This window comes from Poeciliopsis prolifica, unplaced genomic scaffold (assembly GCF_027474105.1).
Source record: "Poeciliopsis prolifica strain line A6 unplaced genomic scaffold, Auburn_PproV2 SCAFFOLD081, whole genome shotgun sequence".
Lineage (NCBI taxonomy): Eukaryota > Metazoa > Chordata > Actinopteri > Cyprinodontiformes > Poeciliidae > Poeciliopsis > Poeciliopsis prolifica.
Genome location: NW_026562456.1, coordinates 554,429 through 575,175, shown reverse-complemented (window position 1 = coordinate 575,175; position 20,747 = coordinate 554,429). Strand labels below are relative to the sequence as shown.

The 20,747-nt window shown below is 38.3% G+C and overlaps 2 protein-coding genes across 2 annotated transcripts; both read right to left on the bottom strand.

Annotated features, from left to right (window-relative positions):
- Window positions 1-32: 32 nt before the first annotated feature.
- On the bottom strand, window positions 33-5,645 carry nots (nothepsin). The gene is made up of 9 exons (XM_055022040.1): window positions 5,560-5,645; window positions 5,300-5,480; window positions 4,441-4,558; window positions 4,124-4,242; window positions 3,839-4,038; window positions 3,053-3,178; window positions 2,818-2,962; window positions 1,922-2,020; window positions 33-496 (listed from the first exon to the last, which is right to left on the bottom strand). Exons 1-9 carry the CDS (start codon window positions 5,613-5,615, stop codon window positions 323-325), a joined length of 1,218 nt encoding a protein of 405 aa, XP_054878015.1. The 5' UTR covers window positions 5,616-5,645; the 3' UTR covers window positions 33-322.
- A 2,894-nt stretch (window positions 5,646-8,539) lies between these two features.
- Window positions 8,540-16,571, bottom strand: cct2 (chaperonin containing TCP1, subunit 2 (beta)). Its single transcript, XM_055022105.1, has 16 exons — window positions 16,497-16,571; window positions 15,047-15,121; window positions 14,871-14,936; window positions 14,672-14,783; window positions 14,487-14,563; window positions 14,301-14,413; window positions 13,300-13,502; window positions 13,128-13,228; window positions 12,149-12,276; window positions 11,477-11,580; window positions 11,248-11,367; window positions 10,291-10,419; window positions 9,767-9,870; window positions 9,583-9,682; window positions 8,824-8,965; window positions 8,540-8,748 (listed from the first exon to the last, which is right to left on the bottom strand). The coding sequence occupies exons 1-16, from the start codon at window positions 16,497-16,499 to the stop codon at window positions 8,718-8,720; spliced, it is 1,608 nt and encodes a 535-aa protein (XP_054878080.1). The 5' UTR covers window positions 16,500-16,571; the 3' UTR covers window positions 8,540-8,717.
- Between the last annotated feature and the right edge of the window lie 4,176 nt (window positions 16,572-20,747).

Below are 20,747 nucleotides of genomic sequence, written 5' to 3'. Positions count from 1 at the left end.
ACATAAAATGAACAAAAGAAAGGAAAGACAAGCTGGTTTATGGATTTTAATCTAAATACACATCAGATGACAAGACAGAAGCTAAATTAGCCGCTAACTTCTTGGCTGCCATCTAGTGGTCAAAGACAAGACTGCAGTCCTCATTATTGTGACTCAGTTGAAAGGGGAGCAAACCGCTCAGCTTTAGTATGAATATTGGTTCTTTAGGAAACTTTAGCATAAAAGATAAATGTCCAGGTTTATCTTAAAATTAAAACTTCAGCCTGTTTCATAAAGAGGCACAGAAAAAGTTATTATCTCCTCATCCCAGAGGAAGTACTCATCATTGGATGGGGTGTCTGGCATGGGCAAGCCCGATTCGGTCCAGTCCTCTGTCGAAGATGCTGTAGTACTCAGTCAGAAATACATCTCCCAGAATCCACAGCGGGCCTTCAGGGCTGTTGATGTCAATGGCCTGGAAGCCGCTGAAACACAGATCCCTGAAGCCGAACGGCTCCTGACGGCCGCAGACCAACAAGGAAGAAGATAAAAACTGATTTTTATGACAAATTATTGCTTCAACATGTAAACATGGGATGTTGGAGGCTTAACTTTTTAATTTCACTAAACTCTCACAGTGACGCAGCTTCACAAATTTCTTCTTCCATGAAGGAGTACAAAGTGGATTTTTATCCATTTTCATAAGAGAATAAAGTTAAAATGTTGAGAATAAAATGGGAATAATATCTTTAATAAAAAGCAGAATGTTTAAACTGCAGTTCTTTACAAACAAGATGTTTATTTTCTAAAAATATAATTTCTCAGTTCATTTGCACATAGCAGTTTCAGTTTTTGCTTTTTAAGTTAAACGTTTTTTCTCAGAGTTTTTACTTTTCTCATAACGTTGAGCTTTTTCAAAAAAATTTCTCACAATTTCAACTTTTTCTTGAAGTAAACATTTTTTTCTTGTAGTTTCTCAGAATTTCTGTGTTTTTTATTTTAATTATTCTCTTGTAATTTAATTTTTCTCATAATTTTTGATTTTTTTGTGAAATTTTTTGTAATTTAAATTTCTTCTTGTCATTTCAACATTCTCTTTTGACTTTATTCTCTTAGGCTTTCATGCTTCTTGCTCTTTCTTGTAAATTCGACTTATCACTTGAGCTCTTTTTTGTAATTTTAATTTTACTCATGATTTCAAGATTTTGTCTCATCATTGCAACTTCTTTCTCATAATTTTGACTTTTTCTCTCAAGTTAATTTTTATTCAATTTTTTCCTTAACCCTCTCAGGTTCAAATTACTTGAAAAGACTGTCTATAAGTTGTTGTAAATCTGCAACACCTGCCTGGAGAGGGTTAAAATTTTAACTTTGAATTTTTACATTTTAAATTTTTCTCATAATTTTGACTTTTTCACATATTTTGTTGTATTTTTGTCCTTTCTCATAATTTTGTCTTTTTCATTAATAATGTAAACTTTTTTCTCATTTAATTTTTTTTAACTCTAACTTTCCCATAATTAAAGTTCATGTTGCATTTTCATTTCTTTTTATTTTAAACTTTTCCTCATAGTTCATACTTTTCTCTTCTAAATCATACTGTTTCTGTATTTTTGTCACTATTAAATATTTCTGATCATAAAAATATTCAGAAAAACAATTTTGAAATGCTAATCTTATTCATTAAGGGAAAAACTGTTCAACCCAACTTTTGTCAACAAAGATAAACTCGGCAAAAATTGCTTTGCTCTTATAATTCAATTTGAAAATTGCATTTTATGTCTACTCTTCTTATCTCTGCTTGATATTAATGTCAAAATCTGACAAAAAAAAGCAAGCAGGAAAAATTATTAAGAGTTTAAACATTTAAACAAGCAAACAAAGAACATGGCAATCAACAACAAGGTGTCGGTTCCATCAGCGGAGCAGACGGCGCCCTTACCTTCCTAACATAATGCTCTGACGTCAGTGTGTATTCCTTCCCACCCAGGATGAATGTGATGTGAGGCAAACTGGACAATCTGGCACAGTCGACAACAAACTGAAACAAACAAAACATTTCTACAAATTAGTAAACAAGCTCATATGATTACATTTAGCTAACCTCAGAGGTTCGGTAGAGAATATTCAGCGTCTTGCAATGGGACGACACACTTTAGATTAGAGTGGAGCTTCACCTTCCTGCACAATAATAACCTGAAACATGTAGCCAGACATATCATGAGCTGTTTAAGTAAAAGCATACCTATGTTTTAGAATGGCCTCGTCAAAGTATGTATCTAAATCCAGCTTCAAATTTGTCAAAATTCTAAAACTGTTAAAAAAAGTTGCAAAATGGGTGAAAAATGTTGTCTAGATGATAAAAACTGGAAAAGAAAAGCCTCAAAAGACCTGGCACTGTGTTGACCCAGGGGGTTAAATTCAAAGGCATGCCACACTTTCCAGATTTTTATTTGTAAAAATAACCTAAGATCCCGAAAGAAAATTTGGAATAAAATCTTGAAATTTTCTGAGTTTCAAAAGTCAAAAAAATTTTAACTTTGAAACTAAGAAAATTTCAGATTTTAAGGTTTTCCTATGTAGAACTGAGAACACAAATATTCTATTGGCGAACAAGAAGTTTCTTTTCTTGCAAATTTTTGACTTTTACAATTCAGATATTTTTTTGTTTTATTTTTGTTTTGGTTTTTTTTTTTTCAGAAAATTTCAAATTAATCAGAAAATTTTTGATTTTTTTCATGCAAATTTTTAACTTTTGAAACTCAAATTTCCAAGTTGTTTCTGGAAAATATTTTGAGATCAGACTTTAAATTTCCGCTGGGTTTCAAAGAGCTCCACCTCTCCGCTATTTGTGGGCGTGGCTCCAATCAGCTGCTGCAGCCTCACGATCTCATTGGTCGGTCCACCAATTAGGGAGGTTCCAGTATCAAAGATGGCATGACATTCACCTTGGCAGAAGGATCTCCCGCCTTGCACCACCACGCTGAAACAAGACGGCCATGTTTATTTTCTGCAGCATTTACATTCTTTACTGACACCCAGTGGTAGCAGAGAGTAATGTAGCTTAACTGACCTGTCCATCCTAATCTGCCAGTATCTTTTTGTGATCACAGGCAACCAGTTGATTGGTTGGTCGAACATCGCTTCATCTATTCCTCCCAGCAGGAGTTCTCCTTCTGGAGTGCTGGTCTTCGTTCTCCTGCAGAAACGGAAAAAAGTTTTAACAAATACGATAAATCTCATCTAAAAACAACAACAAAAAAAACATCCAGTAGTTAGTTTTATCAGTGTTCATGTTCATGTTTTTTGGTGTCTGGAAATTGAGTCGTTTCAAAAACCTTTGGAACGAAAAGGTGTATTTGCTAGGTAACCCAAAGGATGATCCAGCATATTTGATCAGCTTGTTTTACCGCTGTACAATGACTGATGGAAAAAACAATTGCTTTGTTGTTGACTTACCATCCAAAAACACTTTCTGTATTATTGTTGGGTGTGCAGGAGGCTCCATTTCTGCTTTTCAAAGACATATTGTTGTATAATTGGGCGCCAGTTTCCAAATATTTTCACGTAGAAGTGTAAACAGTGAGTTGAGAGGTACTAAGCATCTTTATCTATCACTAATTTTATGTTAAAAAAATGATTGTTTTATTTGGCTCATACATATCCTGACTTATTCATAGTAGATTAAAGGTTCCTGTTGTCAGACATACCATAAACCAAAACTCAAGGTAAGACCAATCTAATTACATACATGTAAATTAATAGAGATTTGTCCAATCACTGCCTTATTGGTCAGAAAAGCCATCTTCAACCAACCACCCAACGAGCCATTTGAGGATCTGAGCAGGTGGAAATGTACCTGGTGAGGTAGAAGGAGAACACCGGCTGGTCCACTATCTGCTGCGCCAGCATGTTGTCAAAGACGGGATTTCCCAGGATCTCTGCCAACGATTGGTAGGCTAGTCCCAGAACGCCATCAAACTTTGCCGTCACAAACGCAGAACCTGGTTCATACACAGATTCACCAAACTCTTGGTTCAAGATGGTCATGTTTCCAATCTGGAACAAATCACATCCAGAAGAAATGCAGAAAGTTACTCTCCAGCTTGAACAAACAAACCGCAGGTCAAAACGGACACCGGACCTTCACTGTGTCTCTACCAATTACTCCCAGCAGGTGTCCTGATCCGTAGTGGATCCCAAATATCCGTCCATCGTGGTGGAAGGTTTTGGATTCGAAGGCCTTGAAACGTCGGTGCAATGCTGCAAACAGACAGGAATGCTCTCAGACAGGGAGCTACAGTGACACACAGACCTTGAACTTCTTATCAGTTTGCAGCAAACTGCACCAAAGTCATGCCGTCCTGACCAGAATGCAACCCTCTAACATTAGAATTGATCCTGGTACAGATTCTTTGGTAGATTACTGCTTCGCTCCACGGTGTTTTTCTGATGGCGTACCGCAGGCCTGGCTGACGCAGTACGATGACGGGACCCAAAGGTCGGCCGATCCGGTGTCAAAAATCACAGAGAAGTTCTGCGGCGGGGTCCCCACGCTGATTTCACCGTAATACTGAGCCTGGGACACAAAAACACCAGTTTGCTAACTGAAACTACTGCTACCATGCTAATACTTTGCTTAGCTTAGGCTAAAGTGCTACACCAGCACAGTATTTAGCATATATTAATGCTAAATTGCTATACCAACATGTTATGTAGTGGAAGCTAATGCTAAAGCAATACATCAACACGGTATTTAGCTTAAGCTAATGCTAAATTGCTGCGCCAAAGCAGTATTTAGCTGATTTCAACTTCAATAAAGTTTTGTTAAATTTAAGCTTTTAATCAAACAATACAATACGGTGGGCGACTGTGGTTGTGTGGCAGAGTCGTCGTCTTGCAATCGGAAGGTTGTAGGTTCAATTCCAGCTTCCTCCTGCCACATGTCGATGTGCCTCTGGGCAAGGCACTTAACCCCAAATTGCCTACCTGTCTGCATATCAGTGTATGAATGTGACTAGTGTAAAGTGCTTTGAGTGATCAAAATGACTGGAAAAGCGCTATCTTATAAAGTCCATCTTATACAGTTGGACTATATATGTTCAGTCCAACTGTGAGGTTTGAATGTTAAGCATTTAATTGAAATTCAAGCATTTTCAAAAATTTCAAGAACCCTGCAACAACGATAATGCTTCGAATTGAACATCATTTAGTCCTGGACTTTAACTAGGCCATTGTAAGGCATGGATAAGCTTTCATTCAGAAATATCTCCTGGTTTTGGTCTGTGACATTAAAACTTTAAGCAGTTGCTTCACTTACATCCATAAAGTTGTAGATCTTCTCACTGGAGCGTCTGAGTCGGAGGGACGGCGTTCCGGGCGGGAAGCACTGAGCGTAGCGGCGGTTAAACATGTCCGGCCTGTGGTCCTTCAAGAACTCCTCCAGCACACCCTGAGTTCTCAGCTGAGCACGGATGGAGGGAACCCGCCTCAAGGGAACCCTGAGGGGATAAAACTTTGACTAGGTCAGGGATTCCCAAACAAGAATATGAATGAACAGAAAACTGCTGTTTGTCCTACCTGACCATCGCTGAGCCCGTCCAGGTGGTCAGCAGCAGGATCAGCAGCCTCAGCATGTCGGTCCGGGTCGGAGTGACTGACTGCGGTCAGCAGAGGTCCAAAAGGTTTATCAGAGCCACTGGCTGCTCTGATTGGATGACACTGAACCAGATAAATCCCGCCCTCTAACTGCACTCAGTCCAGATAAATGTTTCAACACAAACTTCGCTCAGAGATGAAACATCTCTTTCTTGATGAAAATGTGAAATGAAAACAACCAATAAAACGAGAGTCATTTCTCTTCCTGGTGCCGCTGAATCTGATTGAACGCAAAGTTCAGCCTGATACTGAGACTCTCGCTGTGCATGTTGGAGCCGACCATCTGCAAAAATCTGATTCTGAAAAAGGACTTTAAAATTCTTCTGAACACTATGGGAAATTAAAAATGAAGTTATTTCTCAGTGGTCCAATTCCATCAGATGGAAAACCCTCCAGGCTGGACATGATAACCGGCTGATTAAAAGCTGCTCTGCCAACTCAGTGACCTTCATCGATGACCTCTGGTCTACTGACAGCGCTTCACCTTTTTGGACGAGGCAGAAGATGCAATCCTAATAAACATGGGATGAAGATACTCACTGCAAACCTTTTTCATTTGATCAACAAGAGCAATAATGTGATCATCGCTTCAGAGGGACAGGCTGACCGCCGAGGATGGAGCCGTCCGCATATCAGGAGCAAACTATTCAAAACAAGCTGATAAAACATGGACTGGTTCTGCTCCTCCATCCTCCATCCTCTCCTCCACTCATTCACTATGAACAAACGTTTTCTGGACCACTTTCTTTAATTTATGATGGACCCAAACAAAAGAAATACAGGACAAATGACCCATTTTCAACTACTTAATCATAAAACCCTAGAAGAAATTATGAGTAAATGAAGCTGTAGTTCCTGCTGTCTGGATGTCCAACCCTCACATTTCTCAGGAAGTCCTTCCTGTCTTTGCCAATAATCTGAAGCATATAGTAACTCATCGCTGTCATCAGTTTTCCCTCAGTCATAAAATCACCAATAAAACAGAACAAATCACTACTGCAGTTACAGGCCGACCTCTGACCTTTGAAGAGGAAAATATGGAAGTGGTAAACAATCTTCACCCATTTCAAAATAAGAGCATGAATATATAAACATCTAACTACCTGAACAATAATAACCAAACCCTATCAGAAAAAAATAACTTAACCAAAGTGCGTTAACTCAGCACTTTCAGAATTAGCAATGATGCTAAAGCGCTAACTAGCCTCTGCTACTGGCGCATTAGCAGAAATGATCAGCATCCACATGGATTTAGGAGAATTTCGGAAAATGGCAGATGCACCTAAAAATGAAATGAGATTTTTCACAAAATGGAGGCTGACAGGCTCTGGAGAACTGATCTACACAGAGGAGATGATCAAACCATTTCATTCCAGTGTTTAGAGCCTGTGGCTCATCTAAAACCTGCAGCGACGCTTCAGACCTAGAGGGCCTGAAACAAACATCTCTGGATCTGAGCTGATTGGATGTTAAAGGGTTAAATGTTGAACTTCTTCTGCATGATAATAAACAGCCAGCTGTTACAATTTCTATCTTTTTTGTCAGCTAATTTAAAAATATTTAAGGACTAGCAGATTAATCTGTCTCTATTAAAAATAAATAAATAAATAACTCTGCAAAGTAGTAAAATAAATGCAATGGATCCAGCAGCAACATGTCTGGTTCAAACAAGGACCAGACATGTTGCTTTTGTGAGTTTTTGGTTTGTTTTGATTTTAATGATGAAAAACTAATTTTCCTTTAGTAGAACTGGACCATGTGGTTCTGTTGGCAGCCTGGTTGTGTAACGTTGTGTTGACACTCTGAGGTCTCGGTCACTCTGACCTGAAGAGGAATATTGTTACATCAGAGAAAACTTCCTGAAACTGGAGAAGAAGCACAGCGCCTTTATTTTGAAAGGATTTTTATTCATCTGGATGCATTTCAGGAATCATTTGAGGTCTAAAGTTCCGGTTTCATTGTGTTAATTGGACCAAACAGCAAATTAAAATTTACTTCTAAATGCTCAGCTGTAATATTTGCTCAGAAACTTTATCAACTGGACATAGTTTTATGGCTGTTACATTTTATTACGCGAGTAAAATAACTCAGAATTTGAAACGATTATTGGAAAGTTATCATTTCAGGTCTGTGAAATCAGTACTAAAAAAGAAAAGGATGATTTACAGACAAAAATGTTTATAACAGAAATTTTGACAAACATTTCCTGAAATGTGCAACAGATGTTTGCAAATACTTTTAATCAGCATTTAAACACAAAAATAAAAACATCCATTCTTTTTGATTTGCATTTTTAATGATGTTCATTCACATAAATTAGAATAACATCAAAACAAATTCAGAAATGTTTTATGATCTACACCACTGAAGAAAACTGACAATTAAGGACGCAAGTAATTAAATTACTGATTAATTGGGTATTAGATTGAAATCAGTTCCGTTAATAGTTATATTAATATCCATAGATTTTCTTTTGTTGTTGGTTGACCGCCATCCAGCAGAGGGCGCTGCTGATTATTAGTACTCAATACAAAATTAAACCTGGCGGCGTAATTATTCTAGGAATAAAAATGGTCCAGAGTCCATCGATATGTGAAAATAAGTTATTGTGGTTCTATTTAGAAATATAAACACTAAAAGCTCCTTACATTTCCATATTTTACTTTTCTGTACAGCAACTTAAGAGGTTCAGTTTTGTTATATTTTATAAATGTCTAAGTTTAATAACGTCTATTGCATCAGTAGTTAATGAAGCTGGCAAAATAATGTTAAAATTAAGTGTTTTTTTAATATTCAGTATCTTATGAAACATTTGGCCCCTCATGTCGTGGGAAAACTTTCATACAAGAGAAAAGTGAAGACCTTGACCACCAAAAACATTTCACTCACAAGAGGCAGAAACTTGAGCTTTCGTTTTTATTTCAGTAAACAAAAAACATCCAAACTTCTTTCTCTAAATGTTTGACAGCAAATTATAGCCAGACGCTGCGGCGCGGCGATGCTAACGGGAAAACAGAAACTGTCTGGATTACATAGAGGTGATAAATAAATCTCATCCTGTTTGTCGTCTGACTCCTGGTTTAGCAGGGGTGATGGTCGGGGACTCTCTTCCTGCAGGAACAGTCAAAGTAAATCCAGAGGGGGATAAATGGGAGGAAACCGTCTGCAGATTAGTGAAAGTCTCACCTGGGAGCAGCTTTGATGATGTTGTCGACTCTGAGGATCATCTCCGCCGCCTCGGAGGCGCTCAGCAGCATCTGACGCTTCACCTGGAACGACTCGGTGATTCCCAGAGTCGCCATGTCGCCTATCGAGCCTTCGGACATGTCTGCCGCAAAACCAGGAGGCTCACACGTCACAAACACCTCAAGCATTTTCAATGTCAAAAAATAAACCTTTATTACTCTTATTAATTTTTTGTGGTAATATTTCACATATTAGAAAAGTTACATTTTATGTTTTGACTGGTTCAAGAGCAAAACACTAATTTAACAAAAACAACCCCAATTTTAACATTTCAGATATAAAATATAAGATTATCAATAAGTCATAGTTTAAATTACGCCACTGAAAAAGGAAAAGAGAATCTAACTAAGTATATTTATTTAAAACATTCATATATTTTATCTTACTGTATTAAATCCCATCAGTTTATAGTTGAACAAAAATATGTTTGTGCTTAAAATGGCCAGTATTGGGTTAGCTTAGCTGACTGGCGTTTTCTTAAAAAAAAATATATATATTATTCCAAATATAATTTTTCAAACAAAATAAATAAGCAAACTAAAGTTGATTTTTAATTGAAATTTTGATTCTCTATAAACTTTATGTTTTCTGCACCTTTAATTAATAATAAACATTCATCAAATTTAAACAACGTAAATAAATCTTGATAGATAATAAATATTCTTGAGTTTTTCTGAAACCAGCTGCTGGTTCTCTCACCCAGTCCATATGTGCTTTTGTTCTCCTGGTGTGCAGCTCTCAGTTGAGCCACCAGGTCGGCGCTGTCGTATCCGGCGTTGTCTGCGATGATGGTCGGCAACTAAAGAAGAAAACAGGAACAAAAGGGGAAAGATGCTCAGTTTATGGAAGTTTTGATGTTAATTTTGAAGAGAAACAAACGCACCATCCTGAGCGCCTTGGCGAATGACTCCATGGCAACAGCTTCCTTTCCTGGCGTCCTATTGGCCAAATCGCTCACCACCTTCGCCATCAGCATCTCAGAGCAGCCTGAAGGGGGCGATAACGAAGACATGAGGGCAATGAGTGACCACATCTGCAGAAGCTCCTCAGTTTTGACTGAATCCCTCAAATTTTAAAGTTTAATATATAATATTTAATACAGTTTTAAGGTATACAGAAATCTGGACGAATTCTTCAAAAAGCTTCAAATACACATGATTAGTTTTCAGGATTTAATTTATTTTTTTATTTGCCGTTGGGTTTCCATAGTTACTACTGGTGTCAGCTCATCGAGGGCGGCCATTTTGTTCGACAAGCGTGTTTTACAGCTTCTATTTATTTGCACTTTGTTTTCAGGTTAACTCTACCACAGAATGGGGTGATTGAAAAAACGATAAACTAAAATTGGAAATCTGCTTTAATCTCAGGGTTTATTTTTAACAGGCGTCTGGGATTTTGTCACTGTACCTCCTCCGTAGACGGTGCGCGGCTCCTTCACAGTCTGAGCCAAAACGCAGAGCGCGTCATGCAGCGAGCGCTCCGCCTCGTCCAGGATCTGCTGCGTCGCTCCGCGCAGGACGATGGTGCAGGCCTCACCTAGGAGGGCGGCCGGGTCAAAGGTTAAACTCCGTCTCACTGACGGATAACTACAGGAAAGGTGTCACAAAACGACAGCTTCAATCTGCATTAAGGTGGTCAAATAACCTCGATCTATGGAACAGCAAAAGTGACCTGAAACATGAAAACTATTTTAATTTGAGGTTTTACGGCAGAAATCCCCAAAAAGTCTCCACATAAAATTGGTAAAATTTTAAAAAGGTAAATTTAGTAAAAAGAAAATATTCCATGGATGGTAAAAGTACAAATTTACAAATGAATAAAACTAATGAAAAAACAACCATTTGACATTTGGAATTTTTTTTACCATCTTTGAAATTAATTAGTTACTTTGTGCTTTAATTTTTTTTAATTTATGTTATATATATATTTTTTTATCTTATTGTAATTTTGTTCAAGTACACATTTTTGGCACTGTCATTACTCCATAGAATGGCAACATTGACATGCACAGCTTTAAATGACATTAAAATCAAACTCTGAGGCCAAACTACTGCAGAGACTCAAACCTGGACTAACAATAATTATATTTAAATCTGAAATATTTATTTCTGTTACTTTTCATGCATTTATCATTAAATTTACAATCCAAAAATCTGATTTGTACAATAAATAAATATATGTGAAATGTAACACTTAATCTAACAGAAACATAATGCTTCCAGAAAAATAAACCTTCACTAAAACTAAAGTCTCTAATCACGGATCCCAGTGAAGCTGGAAGACATTTACTTTCTCTAATCAAAGGTTTTTTCTCCCCTGAAAGAGAAATTGTTTCCTTTCTGAAGAGGATTTATATGTTCATACCCATGGCAACCCCAGAGAAGTGGATGAGCATGTCCTCGCCGATCATCACCTCCTCGATCAGCTTGCAGTGACCGAGCTTCACCATCTCCGGGTGGTCGAAGGTGGAGGTGATCTCGCCGCCTGCGGACACGGATCCATCAGAACCGGAGCTCAAAATCCGCCCGGTAACCGCAAATAAATCCATTTACGAACCGTCTGACATGACGGACGCCCAGATGATGAAACGTACCTGTGACGAGAGCGAGGCGCTCGACGCCGGCGAAGTCTGCGTGTTCGATGGCCATGACTCCAGCCTGAGCGAACAGCTGCTCTGGGTAGTTATAGATCAGCTGCCTGTGGCAACAACACAAACATCAAGTATTTATTGAAGTGGTTTAGTCCTTATTGACTAAAGGATTTGGTCCTTATTTCATTAGGACCAACACTGATGCTGGACCAGAAAACTGGATCTACAAAAAATAAACTGGTTTTTGGGAAATCTATTTTGATGAGTTTGAACCCGGATTCAGTGTCACTTTATTAAAATCAGTGAATTTTGCAAAACTGCAACGGCGACTTTTCCTGCATCAGGCAAATCAACATTAGTGGAATATTGAAGTTTTGCGCAAATTTGTAATGGAAGTAAAAGAGCATCTACTGACTGAAAATTGTGCAAACTGGAATTACTAATTCCAGCTGATTTAGAAAAACTAAACAACAAGAGCTGATTACTTCCAGCTGAACGTTTCCTGTGTGAGAATGAGGAGATTTTTCTGTTGATTGAAATCAACGTCTTTTGAAAAACTGCGACTGAAACATGTTTTTTCGAGTCACATGATCAACAACAAAACAACATAAACATGAAACGACTTGCTGTGACAGCAGGACCTTTGACCTCTACCGCCACCCTGAGCCTTTCTACCTGTTGATGAAGCAGTTGATGCCGTGCTTCAGGATCCGGTCGACTTTCTCCTTCATCTTCTGCTTCTCGGCGAGCTCGATCTCCGCAACCTTCGCCGTGGAGTCGACGCGAACTCTGGAGCCGAAGATCTGCCCGACGTCAGAGCAGAACAAGAAACAACGTTGAAATAAAATTAGTTCTGATTGATAGAACGACTTAAAGCCCACTTAGACTTTTAGTAGTTTGGCCTCCATCCAGCAGAGGACGCCACACGTCGTCCATTAGCAGAGTCAGTTGATGCAAAAACAAAGATGGTGGGCCATACCAGACCGGGAAAGAGAAACGGCCCTGGCAGTTTGTTGTGGATGCGAAACGAACTTTAAATTTAAACACTCGACAAACTCTTTAAGCCTGTGAGGCGCAGCATCAACTTCTCAACCAAACATTACCAGAAATGTAATACTATAACAAGCAATAAATCAATTAATCACATGATAAACTAAAACAAACGCAATAATTTCCATTTGCATGATTTATCCTTTTTCTGTTTCTACCAGAAATTGGACAATAAAAGTCTGACAGGCCAACCAGAATTCAACAGCTGACAAAAATGTTGTCAAAATGTAACATACTTTTTAATAATTCACCATATGATGACAAATGTTGCCCTTCATGTTAGGAGGACGGTCAGCTTTCTAGAGAAACTGCAGGTTTTTAAGAAAATGGCCCCTTACATAAAACTGATCGGCTTTAGATCAACTCAAATCGATAATTTGTATCGATATTGAATATTACTGACACTGTGAGAAAATCAGAGTGTCTTTAGTCAGAGGCTTCTTCAAATTCGCTGCAACACAGACTGTAACAGCCATCTATAACTAATAATTCTGTATTAAAATGAGTTGAAGCAGAATTTAATTTGTGTTTGGATCAGTGTGGTATTTCTGAACTGATGTTTTGATTGACGTTGGATGTTGTGCTGATCTGGCGCGTTTTCTACCTTGATCTTGTCTGTGTCCATGCCGGTGTTGGCGATCAGGATCTTGACGTTCTCCAGCCTCTTCGGTTGGTTCACTCCGATCTTCTTGTCCAACAGGAAACCTAAACGGGTTCACCCAAACGTCACAACGAGCCGATTGGACAGCAGAGCCCCTTCTGTCCGCCAGCCTCACCTTCGTCCAGGTAGGAGTCGGTGAGGCTTCCTCCCAGCTTCTTGATGACGTGGATCGCCTCCAGGTTGCCAGAGCCTTTCAGCCTCATGACGGCGCTCACCGCCAGCTTGGAGAAGTGGTCTTTGTGGTGCGTCAGCAGCTTGGACGACAGCGTGGTGCGGGCGATGTTCAGCAGGTCCTCCTGGAAGCGGTCCGGGTCGTTGCTATGGAGACCAAACAGGAGGATCATGGGAAAGTTGTTTTATGAGTTACAGGGGTTAAATGAAGTTTGCAGACATTCAGGATTTATTCAATTCAAAACTCTATTATCTATCATATATTATTGCTGTGAACAGGGTTTCTGTAGCACCAATTCAAATTTAAGACTTTAAGACTTTTTTAAGACCATCATGAATAGAAAGATATTTTCAAAAAGACTGATTAGAGTTTAAGACTTTTTAAGACCTTTATTAAATAAATTTAACACCTAGCAAGCTTTTAAAGACTTTGATCAGAATTTAAAATGTTTAATGACCATCATGAATGGAATTTAAGACTTTTAAAGACCTTTTAAGTTTGTTTTTTTATCTAAATTTAAGATTTTTTAAGACCATTATGAGTGGAGTTTAAGGTCTCCTGAGAAATGTACAAACTTTGTGCAATAAATTGGTGATAAATTTGCACTGACCTATGATTCATGCAAAAAAACAAAACAAAAAGCAAGCTAGCTACCAATGTATGTTAGCATCTAGTTAACGGTAGCGTCAAGTCTTGAGTGACGGATGAAATGAAAATATCTGAGATTGACTCAAATTTGTTCCTGACAGAAATTTCGCAAGAAAAAAGAAATAACGGTAAGAACGGAGTGCAAGATGAGACGATGCAAAATTGTGTTATTCGTCATTAGTGGAATATTTTTATTCTCCTGCAAATAAAGTTTTGACTGAAACATATACAGAAATCAGTTTCTAAAGCTTGAAACACCTGATTGAAATTCAAGCGTTCTCAGGATGTTTCCTGACCTGTGGTCGGCGGCGGCCTCCCTCAGAGCATCCCGGGCCGCCTGAGTTGCCTTCCTCCAGCCTGAGATGATGGTCTGAGGGTGGAGCTTCCTGGCAATCAGAAGCTCCGCCTCCTGAACCAGGAAGAGGAAGATTAAGTGGAAGGAAAATCTCGAATGCCTCCCAGGTATGAGTTACTGTATTTACCCTCAGCAGCTCGGCGGCGAGCACGGTGACCGAGGTCGTCCCGTCTCCGACTTCATCGTCCTGAACCTTCGACATGTCTGCAGAGAAATGACATCAGTTTGGCTTCAGGCGTCGCCTCATATGAACAAATAACGTTTAAAGTTTAAAACTCGTTTCTTTGCGAGCAACGTTTGGTTTCCACCCACCAACAAGAACTTTGGCAGCCGGGTTGTCGACGCCGATGGCCTTCAAGATGGTGGCTCCATCATTGGTTACCGTCACCGATCCGCCTTTTGCTCCACTGAGCAAAATCTTATCCTGCAAAACAATCAATGGACGTTAATCACCACAGAAAACCAATAGTATATTTATAAATAATAGCTCCAGGTTTTTTAGGCGACTCACCATTCCCTTCGGCCCCAGAGTGCTCTTCACCAGATCGCCAATGGCGATGGCGCCAATGAAAGACGACTGCAGATAAAAAAAAACAACAACCAAGAAATTATCATTTCACCCATTTAATTTAATGCCAGAGAGTAAAATGATGCTTCAAAAATAAACATTTGCTCAAAAAGCCCCACCAGTCGTGCAGTTTCTGCTTTTTCTTCATCGGCTCCTTGTTTGAAGATGCTGACCGGGGCCATGGATAAGGACGCCTGAGGAAAAGAGGCTTTGAGTTAATGATTCACCGCTGACCTTCTTTTGCTCAACATCTAAATGACTTCAGCCGATCAAATGTTATAATGTGTAAAAACAATAATGTTTAATAGAAACACAACAATTCATCAATTGATAACTAAGCTGGTAAATTTTCACCAAATGCTGCTACATTTTTATTTCTGTTAAAATTCTACTAAAAAGACATTTTGGTCAACAAAAGAAACAATGACCTTATTAACATAAGCTTTGATGCATAACTTTGGAAAAAAAGGACTATTTTTCTTATTGGTTATATTGTTCATTTTGACAGATATATATAAGAAAAATGCACTGTATATTTAAAGAAAATTGTTTTCTTTGAATATACAGAAAACCTGAAATAACAGTAAAGAAAACCTGTTTAAAATGATGACAAATAAAAATGATTAACACACAGAAGGGACTTTCGGATATCAGCTTATGCAATGGTGGCATTGAACAAGCTGATGTTTTGCTGTGTATTTGAACAATGGAAGAGTTTTCTGAGTTGCATAGCTGATTTTCTCTTCACCTGAATAAGTTTATTTGTATTTCTGCTCCTGTTCATTCGTAAACACAAAACGTTTATGAATGAAACTTGTACTATTCATATTTATTTGATCAAATCAATGAAATACAAATAAATCAGGAAAAATGCAGAGTAAAACTATTTTTGATCCTTTAAGGGCTACAATTATAGACACCAGGCGTGGCTACAACTTTATTTTCTGAGTACACGTGAACGCAGCAGTAGCAGCAGTTTAGCCCCGCCCCCCGGGAAACCGCTAGAAGCTTTTGACATTAATAAAAAAAATAACACAAAAGCATAAAATATCATGAACACACAGCACCATAAATAAGCTACAATAAATTTAGCTGTGTTATCTCTCTGTCCGCTCATGTTCGTCAAGGTCCAGTTCTTTATTCCTGACAGATTTAAGTCGCTCATTTGTTCCTGAATGACAGCCACAAAGAGCAGCGATGAGCTAACTAGCATGCTATAGGCTAAGACGGAGGAACATAACCAACCGTATTGAAAATAAGACTAACATACGAACTTAGAGCCATGTGTGCGCAGATGTAAACCCGACAGCTTTGCCGCACATGAGTGCCTTAAAAATCTTAAGGCACGCTAGCGGCTAAAAGCCGTTAGCTTTTAGCCGCTAGCGCAACCACACCGCCCCATGTGCCTGCTTTTCACCGGTTTAGCACATCCTGCTAAAATACCGTTCAATTACCTCAAAAACTTCGGAAAACAACCCCGGGACCAATTTAAAATCTCTTTAGAGGTCCGTTATTGTGAAAACTCTCATCTTAAGATCTGAAAGGAGGTTAAATAAAAAGGAAACTCACCATGATGTCTGTAATTCAAGGGTGGAAGCAAAGCACGCACACCGAGGAAGGGCTGGACGTAACCGTGACGCAAAGACGTATCTGCGTGACGGTGCGTTCAAGATACATAATGCAAAACAATCCATCGTACAGCTAATTAGAATTGATATACTTTTCGTGATATTACATGAGCTTTAACAATATCTTCATACCTTTAAAGCTGTTTATATACTTAGAATTGACCTACAAATTAAGATACATTTTAATATGATGGAAACACATTTACCTCACTGGGATCCACAAGGCTTTTTTCTGAAAGCAAAACGGATCAAATTTCCCTTTAACTTCAGTGAGTTGCTAAATTTTCAGTGATTAGACTAAATAGTTTCAGATCTTGCAGTTTCAGGATGAGGAAACTGCAAATAACCAGCAGAAATGATGCATAAAAGTGGTAGGTGTATAAAAGCCTTGTGGTGATTTAATTTGAATCCGATTATATTCTTTTTGAGGTAATTTAAACATGAGAAATGTAATTTTTTTACATGTGTAATGAAGTAAGAGTAGCAATATTTCAACAAACTCAATGTATCCGTCCAAGAAATTACTCAAGAGTAAAAAAGTTTAGTGTCTGATCAAATTATCAGTCATTTAATATTTAAAAATTACATAATCACAGACAAAAAGTGTAACTAGTTACTACCCAACTCTGATAAAATCACCAAGTGAGTCCAGTTCTCCTTGGAGGAAAACTGTATCAGGCGTTTCCTCTCATCCACTAAATGATTGAGACACAAGTGAGGTGAAAAGGTCACATTTATTTTCTCATATGTTACTTTAACTTCTTATTTTGCATCATCTCTTCCTTCGCCTCCTGCCGTTGTGGCAGGCAGACTGGACTGGGAGACAGTAGATGTGCATGGGAAACGTCCTGAAGTAGCTGCTCACCCAGGGTCTGCAGGAATCACAGGAAATGTAAGTGACTTTTATGAAAATGTATAAAAATTCAAAGCAATGTTGACGCATGTTCAGCTGTGCTGTGTCTGTAATTACTTGGCCACCCGCTGGCTCAGACTCAGGAAACACAGGTTCTGCCACAGCAGTTTGTTTTCCTGTTGACGGACAAACTGAGCTTCCTGCTGCCGCGCGGCGTCCAAACGCTGAGACTCCCGCAGCTCTCCTTCAATCTGCGTCAGCTGGGAAACAGCAGCAAGAAAATGAATAAATCCACTCTGGTTAGGTTTATGACAGAGAGCTACGACCAGGTCAAGAAAACGATGTTACAAAAATGAAGTCAGGATATTATGAGAATAAAGCATAATATCCCGACTTCTTTCTTGTAATATGACGTTATTCTCTAAATATTTTATTTGAGAATAAATATTTTTTATTCAAGAATAAAAATATTTGAATTATGAGAATAAGGCAATTCTCATAATTTTATACTTATATAAGTTCAACTTTATTCCAGTAATATTATGTTACTCTCAGAGTTTTTATTCAATAATAAAATATTTATTCTCAAATATTTTTATTTGAAAATGAAAATACTAAAATTAAGAGAACAAAGTTATTCTCCATTTAATGACATTTTACCCACAATTTATTACTTAGTTTTTTGGTTGTGTTTGTAATTATTGTTTTTGTTTAAAAAAATACAGATTTTTCTTGTAAATAAAATCTTGGATCTCAATGTGAAAATATTTATTTCATCTCATAACAAATATTTCCATTTTATTGACATTTACAGAAACAAATTTTCATTTTGATAGTTAAGATTTTTTGTAATTTTTTACAATTAAAACAGAAAAACTTTGTTGATCACAAATTGATTTGCAAAGAAAATAAAAGTCGAAAATGTTCAAAGGATGAACACTTTTTAGTGTTTTTAAAGGCTTAAAATGCAGAATTGGTTTGAAATATCCAAATGTTATGATGTTAAAACATACAACCTTGTGCAAAAGTTCTGGGTCATGTCTTTATTGTTTGTTCATTCCTGAAATAAAGTTTTCATCCTTCACTTGTCCAGATTTTCTCTGTTGGCTGAAGGAAAAAGGACAGAAACGTCACCTCCTCCAACAGAGTCCTGTTCCTCTCCAGCTTCCTTGGCTGATCACAAACAGCCCGAGGAACAGAGTTGGACCGAAGCCGAACGTCTCGTCTCTCTGTCCTGGTCACACCTGGTTTCCCTGTTCCACCTGTCTGCTGCTGGGCGATCAAAGGCAGGAAGCCAGTGCTATCAGACCAGGAGAGAGAGAGTGATGAGTTCATATTTCACCTCATCGTGTTGTCATGTTGTTGAACAGCATGTGTGTGTGTTGACTGACACTGCTAATAAAACCTAAACACACACAACCGAATCCTCTCCAGATGTAAACCTCAGTAGGAAACAAAAATACATTTTAAAATATTGAATATGATGCAGCCTGATGCAGAAAACCCCGCAGCATCCTGAGTGTTTTTCTGACATATTTTGACATTCCAGGACACATAAACACAATTATAAAGTCAACCTTCTATCACCTGAAGAACATTTCTAGGATTAAAGGACTAATGTCCCAAGAAGAGAAAGAAAATTTGTCTTTAGTTTCCTAACTCATCAGTCAAAATATCAAACTGTTTTGAGTAAAAGGTCACTGGGGATTTGTGGCCCCACTTACTACAACATTAAAATAAAACACTGGTTTTTTCCCTACAATTTTCTATTTTGGATGTAAATTTGTCATTTAAAAGTTTGTAGAAAGAGTTACACAAAAAGTATCCATCTGCACCATTTAAACCGTCCCTAAGTCGATCCGAGGGCCACTCAGAACTACTCAACGGACCGCAAATGGCCCCTGGGCCACACATTGGAAACCCCTGCTTTAAACCACGACTAAAAACCATATTTGATACGCAATGATGATTTAGATGAAGGAATTATACAAAATGTCACGTTCATTTCTTGTTTCATAATTGGTAATTTTGTTATATTTCATGTGTAAAGCAATGTGAACGGCTTCATAAACGCAAATAAATTTGACTTAAATGGGTTTTTAACGTCAACTTGATGTAGAAAAATTCAAACTAACGTTACAAACAGAAGATTTTTTTTGAGAATTAAAATTTGACAAGTAAAATTTAAAAACTGTCAAAACCGTCACATTTAATTATTAAGTATTTAAATCAGCCTGGTTGGAGCAGAGACACTCACTCTGATGCAGAGTTCAGTAACTTTTGTGAACTAAATTACTCCACTGTGCTTTGAGTAGTTTTATTATGAAGTATTTCTTCTCTTATTGAGTAAAATAAAACGCTCTGATGTTCAGTAGAAACTAAATTCTTTTAGCAGTTTGCCCCAAAAAGTCCTAGGAAGCAAATATAAAGAATGATTTGCTTCCCACAAACAGAAAAACAAACATGTTTCAGATTTGTTTCCAGATCCATCTGATCAGGGTAATGTATCCCACAGCCGAGATCCGCCAGAGTATCACAAACACACGCGCTTATCAAATTCATCCGACCCGACCGAGTTTCCGTCGCCGCTTCAGACGGCAGCAGGTCTGCAACACGCGGTTACAAAATCTACCTTCCATCTTCGACGCTTTCTCTCTGTAAACCAGCCGTTCAAAACTCGCTGTGACGGTCGGGCGGTCCGATTCGTTTACCTGTGCTCTCTGCTTTCATTTTCCTCCTGGATCTGAGAGAGATGTCTGGCTCCCATCCTGCCCTGCAGCAACAAAAAGAAGAAACAAACACAAAGGATACAGTGTCAGTTAATTACAGACGGAGAGATGGAGGAGGAGAGACTGTTTCACCACAACGTTACTGCGGTGACAGGAGACCTCTGCCCATCAGTACTGGGGCTGATAGACGACACCAAACGACACCAAACACACACACACACACACACACACACACACACACACACACACACACACACACACACACACACACACACACACACACACACACACACACACACACACACACACAATGACAGCTGAGTGGAGATTAGTTACCTTTATCCTCGTAGGAACCGCTACACCTCGTTCTTCTTTGTGAGGTTTTACTGGAGCTGAATTACGGTTCTCCGCAAACAAATTAATATAAAAAAACACAACATTTCTGCAAGCAGAGGCCATGGCAATCAAGAATTTAACAAGATTTGTATTTTTTATAAAATAAGAATTAATATTTCTGACAAATAATAAATACTACTTGACCAGATGTCAAGTACAAATCTGGGCAACAAAAACAAGAAACACGTAAAGACCCAAAAACTTGGAAATTGTC

Coding starts and splice junctions, on each gene's coding strand:
- nots (XM_055022040.1), bottom strand. CDS start 5,615: ATGCTGAGGCTGCTGATCCTGCTGCTGACCACCTGGACGGGCTCAGCG. Junction 5,481..5,559: donor ACGGGCTCAGCGATGGTCAG/GTAGGACAAACA, acceptor TTATCCCCTCAG/GGTTCCCTTGAGGCGGGTTC. Junction 4,559..5,299: donor AGATCTACAACTTTATGGAT/GTAAGTGAAGCA, acceptor TTTGTGTCCCAG/GCTCAGTATTACGGTGAAAT.
- cct2 (XM_055022105.1), bottom strand. Junction 14,937..15,046: donor AAGCAGAAACTGCACGACTG/GTGGGGCTTTTT, acceptor TTTTATCTGCAG/TCGTCTTTCATTGGCGCCAT. Junction 9,683..9,766: donor TCGCCAAGGCGCTCAGGATG/GTGCGTTTGTTT, acceptor TTTCTTCTTTAG/TTGCCGACCATCATCGCAGA.